The sequence below is a fragment of the Passer domesticus genome, chromosome 4 (genome assembly GCF_036417665.1).
Source record: "Passer domesticus isolate bPasDom1 chromosome 4, bPasDom1.hap1, whole genome shotgun sequence".
Classification (NCBI taxonomy): domain Eukaryota; kingdom Metazoa; phylum Chordata; class Aves; order Passeriformes; family Passeridae; genus Passer; species Passer domesticus.
In genome coordinates this window covers 58,831,691-58,846,861 of record NC_087477.1, presented here as the reverse complement: position 1 = coordinate 58,846,861, position 15,171 = coordinate 58,831,691, and the positions used below count along the sequence as shown (strand labels likewise).

Genomic DNA, 15,171 nt, shown 5'->3' with positions numbered 1-15,171 from the left:
TTGTTTTTGTGGCTGTCCCTTCTTCATATAGAGATAGATCTAACACTAAATAGATGTAATGCTTCTATGAAAGCGCGCCCAACTTAGAGTGATATTAAAGTAAATCAATAAAATGCTCCACTTGAACTTCTACATAGTTTGTTGCCAGAAAAAAAAAAAACAACTGAGTTCATACCTAAGCATTCATTATCACCTTTGTTGGCACACAGCCATCTGAGGGAATGAGATTTGAACAGGTTTATCACAGCTCTCTGCTTGAGACAAGATTGCATTGATTCAGGGTATGACTGCATTTGAACTGCCAAGAATGTAAGAACCTACACCTCAAACAAATAGGCATTTTTTTAGAGATTAAAAACTTGTCTTAAATCCAAGCTTTCCAATACAGCTTTGCCTGTCTGCAGGCACCAGATATCTAGTAATTTATTCATGCCTAGCAATAAAAATTCACTAATGAATATTGCTGTTCTTGTACCTGAGGCAGCAAGAGCTTTGAGCTGGATCCACTTATATATTTTCCCTAAAGTATCCAAAACCACTAAAAGGGCATCTGGTCTCATCCTGCTTCTCACCAAGCATATCAAATTGGTTCCACAGAAAGCATAATTTTTCCTTTCTCAAAGGAGCTTGCTGCTCAGAGTATTCTAAAAGCCAATTGCAAGGCCCTTCTCAATTAAAAAAAAAAAAAGTCTGGAAGCATGATGAACCCAACGCCTTTTTCAAGAGCTTCTATTTCTGATGTTCCTAAAGAGGGCAGGCTCCCCAATACCAGTTGCTTAAGTTTTGCCACATCTGTAAATGAAGAGACTCTCTCACTTACTCTCCTGCCACACTGCCCCTGCTCTCTCATGAGACCTGTCAGCCATAAACCTGTTCTCTGGAATGTGTTGCTTCCCATGGGTCCTGTAAACCCTGGGTAAAAAAAAAAACCAAAACCCTAATTTTCTCCACTTTGACATGTGTCTTATTGTGACAGCATAACACTGGGAATAAAAACTTTCTTCTGCTTCTTGCCAATTCCTTTTAAGTATTCTAAATTACATACCCAGCTTTAAATTTCTTCTAAACTTGGTGGACTGAGAAGAGAGAGAGGTTCCAAAACTCAGCTCATTCAAGCAGTGCATCTTTCTGAGATGTGATGCAATGCAAACCATCTGAATGAAAGTCAGAAGGGTTCCTACCTGCCCATCTTCACTGAATGTGCCTGCTGTAAGTGATAGGGTGTTCTTAGTATGTCATCCTATTGACAGCTTTCCCAACTCACCAGTGTGCAGGTGAGTCTCCATCCATGCCTGCTGTACTCCCACTGCCGCCTGTGCTGTGACATGCACAAATCACCTTATTTCACAAAGACTCTGCCCCTGGATCAAATGCCATATGCAAGCTCCCACAAAGCCTAACAAAAGAATAGGCAAGAGCAGGACACAGAAAAGCACATTTTATCACAGCATACTCATATAGTACCATACAAAATGGTACTACATACTGCCCACTGGGATAGCAAAGTGACTCTTCTCTGGGCAACACATTTTGCAATTTGAAACTCATTTTATGATTTATTAAGGCATTTAGATAACAGAGCCTAGGTTATCCCATATACCCTACGCAGAATATACACACTGAGCTCGTATCATTGCAAATGCACTCTCAGAAGGAGCGCCTGTGGAGACTCTGCACACACACAACAATCTGTGGATCCACATTAACTTCTGACATGCCATCCTTCTGAGCTGCAGAGAACATGCTGGCAGCAAAACAAGAGAGGTTTTAAAGTTACAGCATGAGCATCCACAGCAGTCAATTTAAACATCACAGGAACAGAAAGACTAGCACAGAGCTGTGAAGCCGAGCAAGTTGTTTTTTAGATACTTTGAGAGGCAGATTCACAAATAGCTTGTTGATATTGAAACTGAGAAATTAGCCAAGTAGGATTGCATGCTTCCTTTTTATTTTTTTTTTTTTTTCACATCAAAAGTTAAAATGTATTTTTGGCTCAGTTTATGTCATTCCTTACCACTCAGCTTTTAAGTCAGCTACTGAGCTAAAATAATTCATTCTTCACAGCACACTAGTGTTAAGCCACAGTGACTGCTCTGTTTCCACACTTTGGAAATATTTCTTTTCCCAGAGGACTATAAATCAGCTATGTTACTTTCAGAATGTATTTTTACACTGCACACAAATTTGCAAGTTACTCAGATGCAGATAGTTTAGTCTATATGACTTTCACATTTTATTTTCAAAAAGATGGATAGCTTGTCTTTATATGGATGCATAGATTTCAATAGCAAATATTTGACATTCAACAATTCCAGAACGTGAACATATGAAATTAGCAAACTTGGAATATCTTAAGCACTTTTTTATTACACACAGAGGAATACAGAGTTATTTTCACCAACTGCTCTTCCTGCTTAGTGCCATCTCAGTAATCTCAGAGGTCCCAATATGTGACCCAGGGTGTCCCCTGGCAACCACAGAGGACAGGAAAGCTGGATCTGAGTCACTTCCCAGCACAGCCTCATCAAGTCTCACTCTTCTGCCTTTGAGACTCGTCAGGCCAGGGGAACGGCCAAAGGAAAAGCTTAGCTTGCTTTAAAAAAAATTTAAGGATTCATTTGGAGGAAGGGCTGACTTCTCCAGAAGCAGCCGTGCTCTTAGATGAGTCTGTATTTCTGGAGTCAGAGGTGAAGGAAAAATAATCTCTGCACCTGGTAATATAGAAGACTTGGAAGAGCTGACATACTGTGCTTGGAGACAATACAGTTGTTTTAGAATGCCACGGCCATAAGTATTGTTTATATAATTCAAGACAATGTCTTCTGCCAAGGTGTGAATTGCTGTATGAAAGAAAAAAACCCAGAACAAACTGGAAGATTCTGGTATTCATGGATTTGCTTCAGTTTGTGAAAATGAAGCCTTTCCCCCAATGCATCTGTATTTACAGATATTATAAATCTTGAGAAATTATCTACTTGATGCCTATCCCTTCTCTGTCTTGATCTATATGTATGGCTTCTTGACACTGCAGTAATACAAATAATAAAACACAATGCCTCAAATCTCAGTGGGAAGATGGGTTATCTAACCTGGGACTATATTATTATGAAGTAGTTTTATTAAGTGTACAGTATACTCATGCAAGTCCTCCAGCCCTCAGGAAACTTCTCTGCAGAACAGAACTGAGACCTTCAGATAAAACTCTTAATGCTTCCTCCATTAGCGTTCTGCTACCACTTCTAACAGCTTTATTTATTAATTCAGCTTTCTCATAAACTTAAAGCAACAAGCATTAAGTGCTAGAGTAGACTGCACAAAAAGGTATAGGTTGTTACAGGGCAACCACAGTGTGTGGAAAACTCCAAGAAGAAAACATTGAGCATTTCAGTTTGGTTTGAAGATATAATTTACACTGATACAATTTTTCATTTAATTTCTATTTTCTGTTGATTGGCAGTTTTGGTGATTCATCAGGCTTCCATGAAAACAGCAGCATCAAGTTTCCCAGACTTCTAGCTCAATCTCCCTAGCCATCTGTGCACATTTGTCTCCCTCAGTCTTTCAAATACCTGTTACCCCTGGAGTGCAGGCCTGGTTTTTTAAAAGAAACAACTGTCCATCAGCATGTAGATGGAAACTGAATTAGACAATGACTCATTTCACACAAGGAATTGGACTCCAGGATCAGGGCTACGTAGCCGTAGTGCTGATGGGCAGGGAAATGGAAAGGTAACTGCATGGTAACTGTAATTACAGATCTGAGCTGTAATCTGTCTGATTGAAGCAGTACCTAAAGGTTACCAGATTGCTACCTAGTGCTCCTATCTCTTCCTGCAATTTCCTGGTGAGGTGCAATTTTGGCTAATACTCTTAGTGCCTTAGGTCAGAATATGTGGCGGGTCTTCTGAGTAATCTATTTCCATTCTCATTTATATTCTGCAAGTGCCTATAGGCACTTACAGGCTGCTTAAGGAATGGATTGGGAGCCATCCTTAGGAGAAGGACTTGGGAGACTTTGGTTGATGGGAAGCCCAACATGACCTGGCAATGTGCACTCCCAGCCCAGGAAGTTAACCACTTCCAAAAACCAAAAGCTGCATGTTCAGCAGGTCGAAGCGATGTGGTTGTGTCCCTCTAGTCTGCCCTTGTGAGATCCCACCTGTAGTGCTATGCTGGCAGCTGAATACCAAACAGCCACTCACTCCCCTCTTCCCCCAGGGGAGAGGAGAAGCAGAAAAGAAAGGGCAGTCCACCATGAAACTTCATTCTCACAATTTATATAAAATGCTCAAGTACAGTAGACTTGTACTTGGTTCCATGTCAGATAATACTTTTTTTTTTTACTTAGAAATGGGGCAACTAAGAAATGTTTTTAAAGCTTTTATTTCATTTTCATTCTCATGAGAAGGATGAGACAACAAATTCTTTCTACAAATCCATTTCCCACATTTCCACATTTACCTCTCTGAAAAACTTTATGCACCTGCATTAAAGAATTAAAATTTTAAAAGGGTTTTCACTGTCCTAGGTGGGAACACAATCTTGTGCAGACATATGTGTACTTGCATAAGACATGCTGGCATAGGTAAGAAACATACAATGTCCTGATTCATCTCCAGCCTGAGACCTGTGGAAAGCAAAGATCTCGCTGCCTTACAGAAGAGCAGGTTTTGGGCTGACACACTAGAGCAAAACCAGATGGACCTGGATTTCAAATGCCTTTTTCACCAAGTACAACAGCTGTATCTGAAGTTGGGTGAGTCTGCCTGGCAACAAAATGAGAGCACTTAGAAGTAGATCTTAATTAGTCAAATGAAGTAAGTGCTCAAGGGCAAGATGTGTTTACAATAGGAGCAGACAAAACTGTGTACCATGCAATATTGACTGAACTAAATTAATTGAATGCTAAGCAGCTGAACCTCTGTTGCTAATGTTTACATAATGTGCTTATAAATAGTGTTGTTCCCTTTTTAACTTTGTAAAGCAACTCAAGTCAGAAAAAAACTTCCAGGATTACGGCTCAGACTGTGAGAGTCATCTACTGTACAGCAGCTCAAATGAGAAAAAAAGAGGAAGGAAGAAACTGGTGGGGTTGAAAAAAGATTTGCATTGGACTTACAAATTTTACATAAAATGTGCTCCTGACAGCACTGCAAGCAAGTTACCTTCATCAGGCTTGTGTAAAGGTGTGGAAGTCATTTCAGTTAACAAACAAGGTGAAGGATTGCACAAGGCTTTCAGGAGAGGGCAGGTCTCTCTCAACATGTCAAGGTCTTTTGAGTCTAGCACTCCCAGATTGTGCCGCCAGGACTAGAGCAGAAACAATGTGTGGTCTGCATTTTGCTGCTCCTGAAAAAAGAAAGAAGGGGAATAAAAGCAAGCAAACCTCTCCAGAAAAGGTGAGGATCTTTGGCTCACCTTTCTGCTGGTAACCAGTAGTGTGTCCATTCAAAAGAAGAATAAGAAAGGCAGAAGCAGAAAGATCAAGACAGATTCAGAAACAAGGCATCTCAGAATGAAAGGAAGAGAAGATGGCTGGGATTTCTGACACTTGCTGCTGGAAAGAAACAAATCCTCTTTTTCCAGCCCCAAGCTCTCAAGGACAGTCTGGTACCACCAGCAAGTGAAATGCCATGCAAGGCAATTGGGGTTAACCCAATTGGTTAACTCTTTGGGTTAACCTTCTCATCACTTATCACTGTTGACTAATCTTTAGACAAGAACATGATAGTGTGACTTCAGAACTTTGGTGGTTTCAACCCTACAAGAGAAGAGGATCCAGGCAAACGAGTGAGAAATGTGGAAGTAACTAAACAAAATGTTCCTCAACATATGTAACTACCAAAGTAACTAAAGTGCCATCTTAAAACTTCATGCTTCAGAGTATGAAGCATTAAAACTTCATGATTCACTGAAACTAACTTATAAGATGAGAAACTTGCTAAAAGTGTGTAGAAACTGATGCATGATGTGGGTATCAGAGCTGACCTCTCCTTGTACATATTACATGTACAGTTACACAAGTGTCTGGGCTCACAAGAGGACACCAGTCATGAACTCATACTGCTTGCCTGCTTTCTGAAAAAAAAAATTCTTTAAACAATATATTATTGGAAATTTTTTAGACAATAGGTCATCAAAATTATTCAAGTCCAAGTTTGAATCACTGGCACTGCTCACTAAACATTTGCATTGAGTTTTCAATGACATCTTAACCTCTAAGCTACTATGGGCAGGCTGCTTTTTACTACACAAAATGTGGGAGCATGAACAAGACTTTTTAATCACAGTTTGATTTACAGGAATTACACAGACATGTGTAGAGTCAGAGGCTCTTAACATCAGGCTAAAAGTCATCATTCCAGAGATGAAAGGAAAGTGTTGTAAAGGTGAAAGAAAGGAGATGGGTAAATCAGGCTGCATTAGAACATGTCAGACCCCTACTGTTGTACTGTCTTAGATCTGTCTTAGCCATTATCTTGTCTCTGAGAGTGGCCAGCAGAACGTATCAATGAAGGTGGAACAGAGCCTAGGACACGTGTGCTGATATTTCCTCAGTAAACACCTCCAGTAAGTGTTGTGCACTTTGCTCCATCCAGTCAGAAATAGTATCATACTTAACAACCTGGATAGATTTTTATTCTGTGATTCTATGGCAGCTTTTGAACAAGCAGAAACTAAGGACACTCATGTGAATGAGTGATTTCTGCAGTTTATCTATATGCTGAGTTTCACTTTCGAACTAGCCATTAGACATGATTTGTGTTTTTCTTGGTCTGAAAGTCTGATGGTCTGGTCAAGCTCATCATGCTAACTTAGGATCTTACAGACTTTTTCTATCAGCCACCTTGCCTTCAAGCTAAAGAATCATGACTCGGGTCCTTTCTTCACTGGAATCAAGTGTGTCCTTCATTCTAGTAAATTCAGGATTGGTATTTTGGGCAAAGAAAGGAAACTCTATGAAGTAGTGAAACGTGAATGGAAAATATGGAAATGCAAACAAGGAATTTTGCATTTGCTTCCCTTTCCTAATAATTCCTTAGTTTGGTGGGATTTTTTTGGTGGTTTTTTTTTTTTTTTTTTTTTTTTTTTTTTTTTTTGTGTTTTTTTTTTTTTTTTTCCATAGCTAATGAGAATTAAATCCTTACTAGTGAACAAGACACAAAAATACCAGCATGCCTTTCAGGAGGTACTCTTGCACATGAAAGCCATACTAGTTAAAACATACTGATGTGTGTTTCTGGTTGTTCATTGCATTATATTTATTTTAGCCAATAATTTCCTTTGCCATCACTGGAAAAATCCAGTAGAAGGAGCCAAATTAACTGGAATACATTTTCAATACAAGTTTGACCACTTATCCAGAATCCTTCATTTCCCTCTGTTGAGACACAGTGATACAGACAAGTCCTGCTGTGTTAGTCATTAAACTGATATTAACCAAAACCAAATAATGTCTGTCCCACAGGACTTTCAGGTTTGTGTCAAGTCTCACTGGCAAAAAATGATAACAAGTAAAAGTGAACCAACATTAAAGGCACTTGCAAATTAAGGCAAGGTTATAATTCACTCATTGAATTAGATTAGTATCTTGCAAGAGTGACTTTATGAGGTAATAACTTTTTTTTTCCTCTTCTAATGGATAGGAAGTTATGTCTCCAGCTGGGATGGAACAGATTGCTGCATACATAAAATTTTTTTGTATTTGAGAAACCTTCTTAAATAACTGACAATCTTTAGTACTCCAGCAGTCTAACCAAGTTTTCATTTGAGACAGTGTTGCTAATGCTAATTCATATCCGCAGGGAAAACAAAAAATATTTCTCAGTGGAAAAAAAAAAGTACCTTGTACATGCAAATACACACTCAAACACAAGTGGCAGGAAACCTTTAAACCTTTTCTATCACCTTAATATTAACTAGTTACACTGATTTCCAAAACACATCTCCAGATGCGTGGTGCCCCATTTACAAGTCAGATTTAGATTAAGTAGTACAATATACTTGCCACTGTATGGACCACCTTGGTGGCCTGTGGAAGGAATGCATTCTCTTCCTGTTTGAATGCAACCATATAAATAGTAACAAACAAACAAACAAACAAACAAACAAAAAAGACATTTAGCAACAAAGACTAAGTTGTTACGAAAGACACCACCCAAGAGGAATGGAAGAGGGTTGGGGTACAACCTCAGCCTAAGGAGGGCCAACTGATTTGTGCGCATGGAATTGCTGTAGCTTTTTGAGAAGTCCTATTTAGATCTGAAGGAAGAGAGCCGGCTGCTGGGTGTTTCAGAGCTACCTGCCCCGGAGGATCAGAAGGGAAAATGGATTCTGTTTGGACATCTCCATTGAATTGCTAATGACAGTGGAATCATGACTTGTATCTGTGAATGTGACACACATCCTCACTTATCCATCCCAGAGATATTTGAGAAGTGCTGCAGTGTAAAATAGAACAGCCTGGTGACATCCCATACACTGTTAAACTTGGCTAAATCACAATGTCAGCAACGTTTCTAAAGCATTTCTTTCTGTGAACAGGGAGATCTATACATAACCTATTTCTTGCCACGTTTGTATACAGTTTCTTTTTAGATCTGTGGGAGTTCTGACCAAGCATTCTCACTTAAACTCTCAGATGAGAGAAAAAAAAAAAAAAAGAAAAGAAAAAGTTGGTGATTAAGTGGAACAGAAGTATTATATCTCAAGCTGGGCAATTAAATGTGCTTTTTAGTAGTTTTGAAGATGGAAAAGAATCTAGCAACCAAAAAAAAAAAAAAGGCTTAAGTAGAATAAGTATTTTTCAGGAACCACTGTTAATTATACAACAAATAAATAAATAAATTTTTGGCGGTCAATTCTTATTTAGGTCAAAACCACACGGAGAATTCCTGGGAAAACTGATTGATTTAGCGAGCTGGACTGCTGGGGATGCCAGCAGAGCAATGAGGCCGTGCTCGCTGCGGAAGCTGGGAGCAAACCAGCTCCCTAAATAATCGGTTCGGGGCTCGGCCCCCCGCGCGGTCCCCGCGTAACCCCGGCGCAGTCCCGGCTCAGTCCCCGCGCATCCCCCGCGCAGTCCCCGCGCAGTCCCGGCTCATCCCCCGCGCAATCCCCGCAGTCCCGGCTCATTCCCCGCTCAGTTCCCGCGCAATCCCCGCTCATCCCCCGCGCAATCCCCGCGCAGTCCCCGCGCAATCCCGGCTCATCCCCCGCGCAATCCCCGCCCAGTCCCCCCGCAGTCCCGGCTCAGTCCCCGCAGTCCCGCGGCGGAGCGCGGGCGCCCCCGCGGGGCCCGGCCGCGCTCGTTCTGCCGCCGGGGCCGCCGCAGCTCTTGCGAGCGTCGCTGACACACTGCAGGGCCGCGGCGTCCCTGGCTTGTGTGAAATCCGTGCTCGGACACCGCGGCCCAGCTGCGGGTGCTGCTCTCTCTGCCACAGAAGCAGAGCCATGCATTTAAATTGGTGGCGTGGGTACTACGCAGAGGGAAAAGGATTACAGGGCGAAAGAGCTGCCGAGGGAATACCTGGGCAGTACTGATAAGTTCGGCGAACAAACCAGCATTAACGCTGGCCACTGCAAGGGCAAGACTCACTTTTCCTATCATTGAAACGGCTTTTCTTCCTTTGTAAACGCTAAGGCATTTGCTGCTCGAAATAAGGGGTTTCCACTGCCTGCAGTCAGTACTGCTCCACACCTGGAGGTTTCTTAATTTACATCACTGCAGCTCCTCGCTTAAAGCCGCTGTCCACTTGAAAAAGGAGAAGGAGCAATCTGTCTCTTGCTTGCTATTCAGAGCTGAGATCAATTCCTGTTTTTAACCTTCAGCCAACTGTCTCCCTCCAAAGTTTGCTAGAGAAAAGCCATGTCGACACCTGTGAAACACGAGCACCTGTGAAATTCCTGCACCTCTGAGCCATTGTCAGCCAGGAAACGCAATGCCTCTCACACACGTGGAACAATGTGCAAATACCTAAGGAAAGGCCATAACACAGCAGCAATCCTATCAGGGAATGGACTGCACAGGGAGAATTTACCCCTTGTTAGTGTCTAGCACAGATATTACAGTGACTGCCAGGGAAATAATGAAAATACTGACCTAAAACCACAGGAAGATGTTTTTGCTCAACTGCTTTTCTAAAAAGGGAGCTAAAAAAATATGAGTGCTCCTGGGTGAAAAACATCACTATTCCTTTCTCATAATTTCCATCAACTTTAGGGAAGCTTAAATTCAAGAAAAAAAAATAGATATATTTAGAAAACTTTTGGTTAGTTTGCTTTTAGTTAGTTGACTTTATAACCTACTAGTTCTACTTTTCACTTAGTAGCCAAAGTCATAGACAGCAAAACTAGAGGAAAGCACATTGTCTACATTATAAAACTCACATAATTTCCTTTTCCAAAAATCCAGCATGACCACACAGTGTATCAATAGCATGGTGCAATCTTTTTGTAGGAGGTTGTGCCTGTTTTCTTTTTGAAATCTGCCTTCTGATATCCCAGGTATTTATTTGGCACCTTTGTGGGTTTTAACAACTAAATCACTAATAATTCGCCTTCAGGGAAGAGAATTTCAGCCACAATAAGGTGCCAAACTATTACTTCTTTTCTCAAAACGTCAGAGAAACTGCAGAGAGGCTGGCTGTGGCTGCCTTAAGAAGCTGCAAGTAAAGTCAGGAGCTCCTGGGGACTGGAGGCTGTTCCTCTCACTGCCCTGGGTCCCAGCCTGCACTGCCCAAGGAAACACAATCTGGGCAAAACTGGAGGGCAGGACGTGAAAAGGGCATCAGCTGATGACAGCACAGAACAGAAGAATAATTTTCATGGTTTTCTTCCAAAGCTGAGGCAGAGTTCAGGATCCTCACATCTAAACGTTCACCTGTGACTTTGCAGCAAGAAGCTGATCAACATCTAGGTAGTGATGGCCCTTTTGCTTTTTATTCTGTCCCCTAAAGACAAAGGATGGCTATTACCTCATGTAGAGGATATCTGTGTGGTACAAAGTCTACACATAATGCCCTTTCAGTGTGAGATGACAGTTCCAATGCCATCTGTTTTGCACCACCTTTTCTGAGAAGAGAAATCCTTCAAGAGAAGGTTTTTATAAAACAGATTTGCAAGAAAATGAAATGCCAATCTCAGTCTTGGTCTTTTAAACAGTCTTAGCAGTCTTCATTCACTTTCAGCCATTCTGTATCACACCCTACATGTAGCTCATGTCAGCCCTGGGGTTTGTGTGCACAGCCTTTAGAGCAGCTGCTGAAGTCTCACTACCAAGCAGCTACCTTGACCTTTTGCAGTGAAAAGGAATGAAAACCAGCCATGCAGAGCTCTGTGTCACATCCCTGGGATGGGTCATTTGAAACAAAAAAAAATATAGCATAACTATGCAAGTTTTAAGCTTGCAGCAGCAATCCCTATTGCATTGGTTAGTGTGGTTCTCAGAGCAATTCTGATAGTTAGAACACCATGACACTGAGCAGTTCAGAAATAAAATTTGTGAACATTTAACCTTGTTCAGCCCATCATTGTGTGTTTGCATTAAAAAGATAGCTGTTCAATAGCTGCAGACTTTCCAAGCCATCTCTGGAGCCTGGCAGCAAGTCCTAAGAGCTTCTCTGGCTGTCACCAGGGAGACCATGGATCTGTTCTGCATGTGGTCAGCCTTCCAGGAATGAGGATATTACCAGGCATCATCACTGGAAAAGACATCTCAAGACTAATTTCCTTAGCTTGATATTGCATTACTTGTGCATATGAAAGGATAGGTTCCTAACTCTGTGGAGACTTCAAGGCTGCAGTTAGTTCCACTGGCAAAAGTACTGTCAAGTTTTCTAAAGCTTTCAGTTCAAACAGATGTTTTTTATTTGATCTGTGTTATATGATTTAAACCTGATTAAATCTAACACCTGAAGGAAAAACTTAAAAATAGATGAGATGTTCTCTCCTCTGGTAGATATCTGGGGAAAGTAGAAAAATGCAATAAAGTGGAACCAGTTTAAATATTAGTTCAAAAATGTTGTCAATTGCCAGATTTTTTTGAAACTCAGTCACTTCTGAGTTCAATCAAAATATTTCTGAAAATGGTAACAATAATGTTAACATTTCCAGTGATATAATAGCAAATTAATTTTTAATTACATTATAAATAATCAACATCACTGTTAAAAGGAAACAGAAGAAAGGTGCTAGTTTTGGAGTAAAAAAGAAATAGTTCTGTGATAACAGAAGATCAAAGTTGGCATGGTCTAATTAAAATATAAAATGCTTCATGAATATCAAAGGGTTACCTTTGATAACATGACAGACATTGTCATGTGATACTACAGGCACCTTAATTCTTCTAGAATCATCTTTGTCTCCACTGGCTCTCAACTCTGTATTTTGTCACATCCTGCATAGGAAATCAAATTAAAATCTGGGAACTGAACGTGGCTTTGCTGTCAGAGCTCCTCCAAAGAGAGTTTAAAAGTTTTGCTGATGATGTACCTGTCTCTTGGCAAACTGAGCACCTCAAGTCTGACTGAAAAGCAGTTGTAATAAAGCTAACTAAAAACCAACTTTAATCATGAATTCTATCCTTGTTTTCTGTCTTGTCCTCTTCTACATCTAGAAGCTTCCTCGGGACATAGGGAAGGCTCCTGTGTAACAGGAATGTCACACAACAGAGGGCTGAATTCCGGATTAACAGCAGCTCCTTCCATTTGAACTGCAACTATTTAAGCAAAATAATAAAACAAAAAGAAAAGTCAATAATCAAATGTTACCTCTGTTTCAGATGGATACACTACTGATGATATTGAATTTTACTGGAATGGAGGAGAGGCAGCAGTAACAGGAGTAAATAACATCGAGCTCCCGCAATTTTCTATTGTGGATTACAAAATGGTATCAAAGAGAGTGGAATTTACAACAGGTAAGCACTGACAAGTTAAAAAAGTTGTTCCCTCTTCCTCTTACTCAGAAATATCAGTGCCTACCTTTTGTAAGGCATTAGTCATTATATGACTTCTTTCTTTCAGGAGCATATCCTCGACTATCACTTAGCTTCCGCCTTAAAAGAAATATTGGATACTTCATTTTGCAAACCTATATGCCTTCCACGCTGATCACAATTCTGTCATGGGTGTCTTTTTGGATCAATTATGATGCCTCTGCAGCTAGAGTTGCTCTAGGTAACTTCTTCTCAAAATTACTGAACTATGTGGACACTTGCTGCCTTTAAAACAGTGGCACCAAATCCATTCTGCTGGTTGTAGCACATTAATTGTGATCTTACACCAGCAGCACAGGGCCTTGGTTGTCAGGAAGGCAGGCAGGTGTGACCTTGCCTACATCTGAAGCTCTTGCTCCACACTTAGGTTGGAATTCTGACTGACTTCCTGTTGTCATAATGATCTTTGGATCAGGCCAAAAGCATCTTGCTTCCAAACTGGAGCATAAAACTCTTAATTCAGGTATCTAGGGGTATCTACACTGTGCTGCATGAACAATCCCTGTTGATGTTAAAAAGTGTTCTCTCAGGCCAGATCTGTGACTGGAAGGAATACACAAGATCCTGCTGACATCAGTGGAGATACACCAGCTTACACCAAATAAGTCTGCTTTACCTATAGTTGGTTCTTTCCCATGCCACATTCCTTCCTACAGCTTTCCATAAGAATGAAAATCTTTTGCACTGTCTGTGCTTTAAGGCATATATGGTTTTCAGCTCTATTGCCAAAAAGTCATTTTGTGCCATCTCCCTGCAAATTAAACTTGTTACACCTGTGCCTAAAGCTGCTATCTACATGCACTAACGACCTGTGATTAAAGCAGAATAAAAAGTAATTTCAACCAGCTAAAAGAAAAAAACACATATGAGAAAAAAAATCATTCAGTGGTGGATAACATAATGAGATGGAAATGCTTCACTTGCAACCAGGAAAAGTTGTTTTGGTACAAGCATATATATCACTTTCTCTTCATCAAAGACCATCACTTCATCAAAAGGCTTCTCTTTCTCCTTTCAATCCTCCATTTTAAATCACAAGCTAGATACTTATTGCAGCAATGCATGTCAAATATAGGGTGAAGAAGAGCTACTGCTGCAAATGTAGTCAGAAGCATTTTCTCACATAGAAAGAACAGCAATCAACTTTTGCTATCCAGGTCAACTAACACCACATTCCCTAGCAGTTATTGCAAAAATTCAGGCAAGAAGTTCCAACACAGCCTGGGCTACTGAAGGTTATTTCATTTACCCTCCACTGCATGAAAAGGCAAGGAAGGTGCTATCAGCAGACTTGTAAGGTTCATTTCCAGTTCTGCAAAACACACTCCTTTGGCTGCTAAGAACCTGATCACATAATTAACCCATCTGCATGAGAAGTGCAGTGCTGCTATTATGTCTTTTGTGCTCAGATCTCCTTCCTTGTCTTATTCGGCAATATCTCATTTCTTCCCTTCACAGGAATCACCACTGTGCTGACCATGACCACCATCAGCACCCACCTCAGGGAGACCTTGCCAAAGATCCCCTATGTCAAGGCAATAGATATTTACCTGATGGGATGCTTTGTGTTTGTGTTCCTGGCCTTGCTGGAATATGCCTTTGTAAACTACATATTCTTTGGGAAAGGACCTCAACGTCAAAAAAAGACAGCAGGCAGAGCAGGACATGCTGCTACAGGAGAGAAGAGCAGACTGGAAACAAACAGAGTCCAGGTAAAATGTTCAAGCTATGTTTTCAAACATTACTTAAAAATGTTCATTTATGTGATGATAGAGATAAATACAGGTGGAACACGTGCAAAATCAATGCAAAAGCATTTAAGATTGCCTAGAGAAAAATTGTATTTTAAGGAGATGACAGCAACATATGGTCTGTTCCATCTTCAACTGAAAACAGAGTAACAAAATACAGAAAATGCAAATGAATATTTAGGACACCTTTCTTCTTTGTATTTCTTGCAGAAGAAATACAAGGGGTACAAGGAAGTTAAATATCACTTCAGCTGTATCTTTTTTTGCTTTAGAAGGTGGTGTAGAAGAAATGTTTATATTAAAGTTCCTCTTTACATACAGAAACTTCACCAAAAATAAAAAGCATAGACAAGCTCAGTTGCTTCAGTGAGCCCTGAATGAAGCCTGTAGCACTGACCTTTGAGGAACACAAGGATGCTGCTG

General features: G+C 40.6%; 1 protein-coding gene across 11 annotated transcripts in view; it reads left to right on the top strand.

Moving 5' to 3' along the window:
* Positions 1-15,171, top strand: part of GABRB1 (gamma-aminobutyric acid type A receptor subunit beta1) — a 112,385-nt gene that overhangs the window by 83,735 nt on the left and 13,479 nt on the right. For 10 of the 11 annotated variants that reach the window (XR_010361322.1, XR_010361325.1, XR_010361324.1 and 7 more), the window contains 3 exons: positions 12,782-12,919; positions 13,026-13,178; positions 14,456-14,709. Coding sequence is in view for 7 of the 11 variants with exons in the window: in XM_064418254.1 (XP_064274324.1) it covers positions 12,782-12,919; positions 13,026-13,178; positions 14,456-14,709 (545 nt within the window). In the remaining 4 variants the exon portion in view is untranslated. The remainder of the gene's footprint in view (positions 1-12,781; positions 12,920-13,025; positions 13,179-14,455; positions 14,710-15,171) is intronic. The other variant, XM_064418255.1, reaches the window with a different exon arrangement.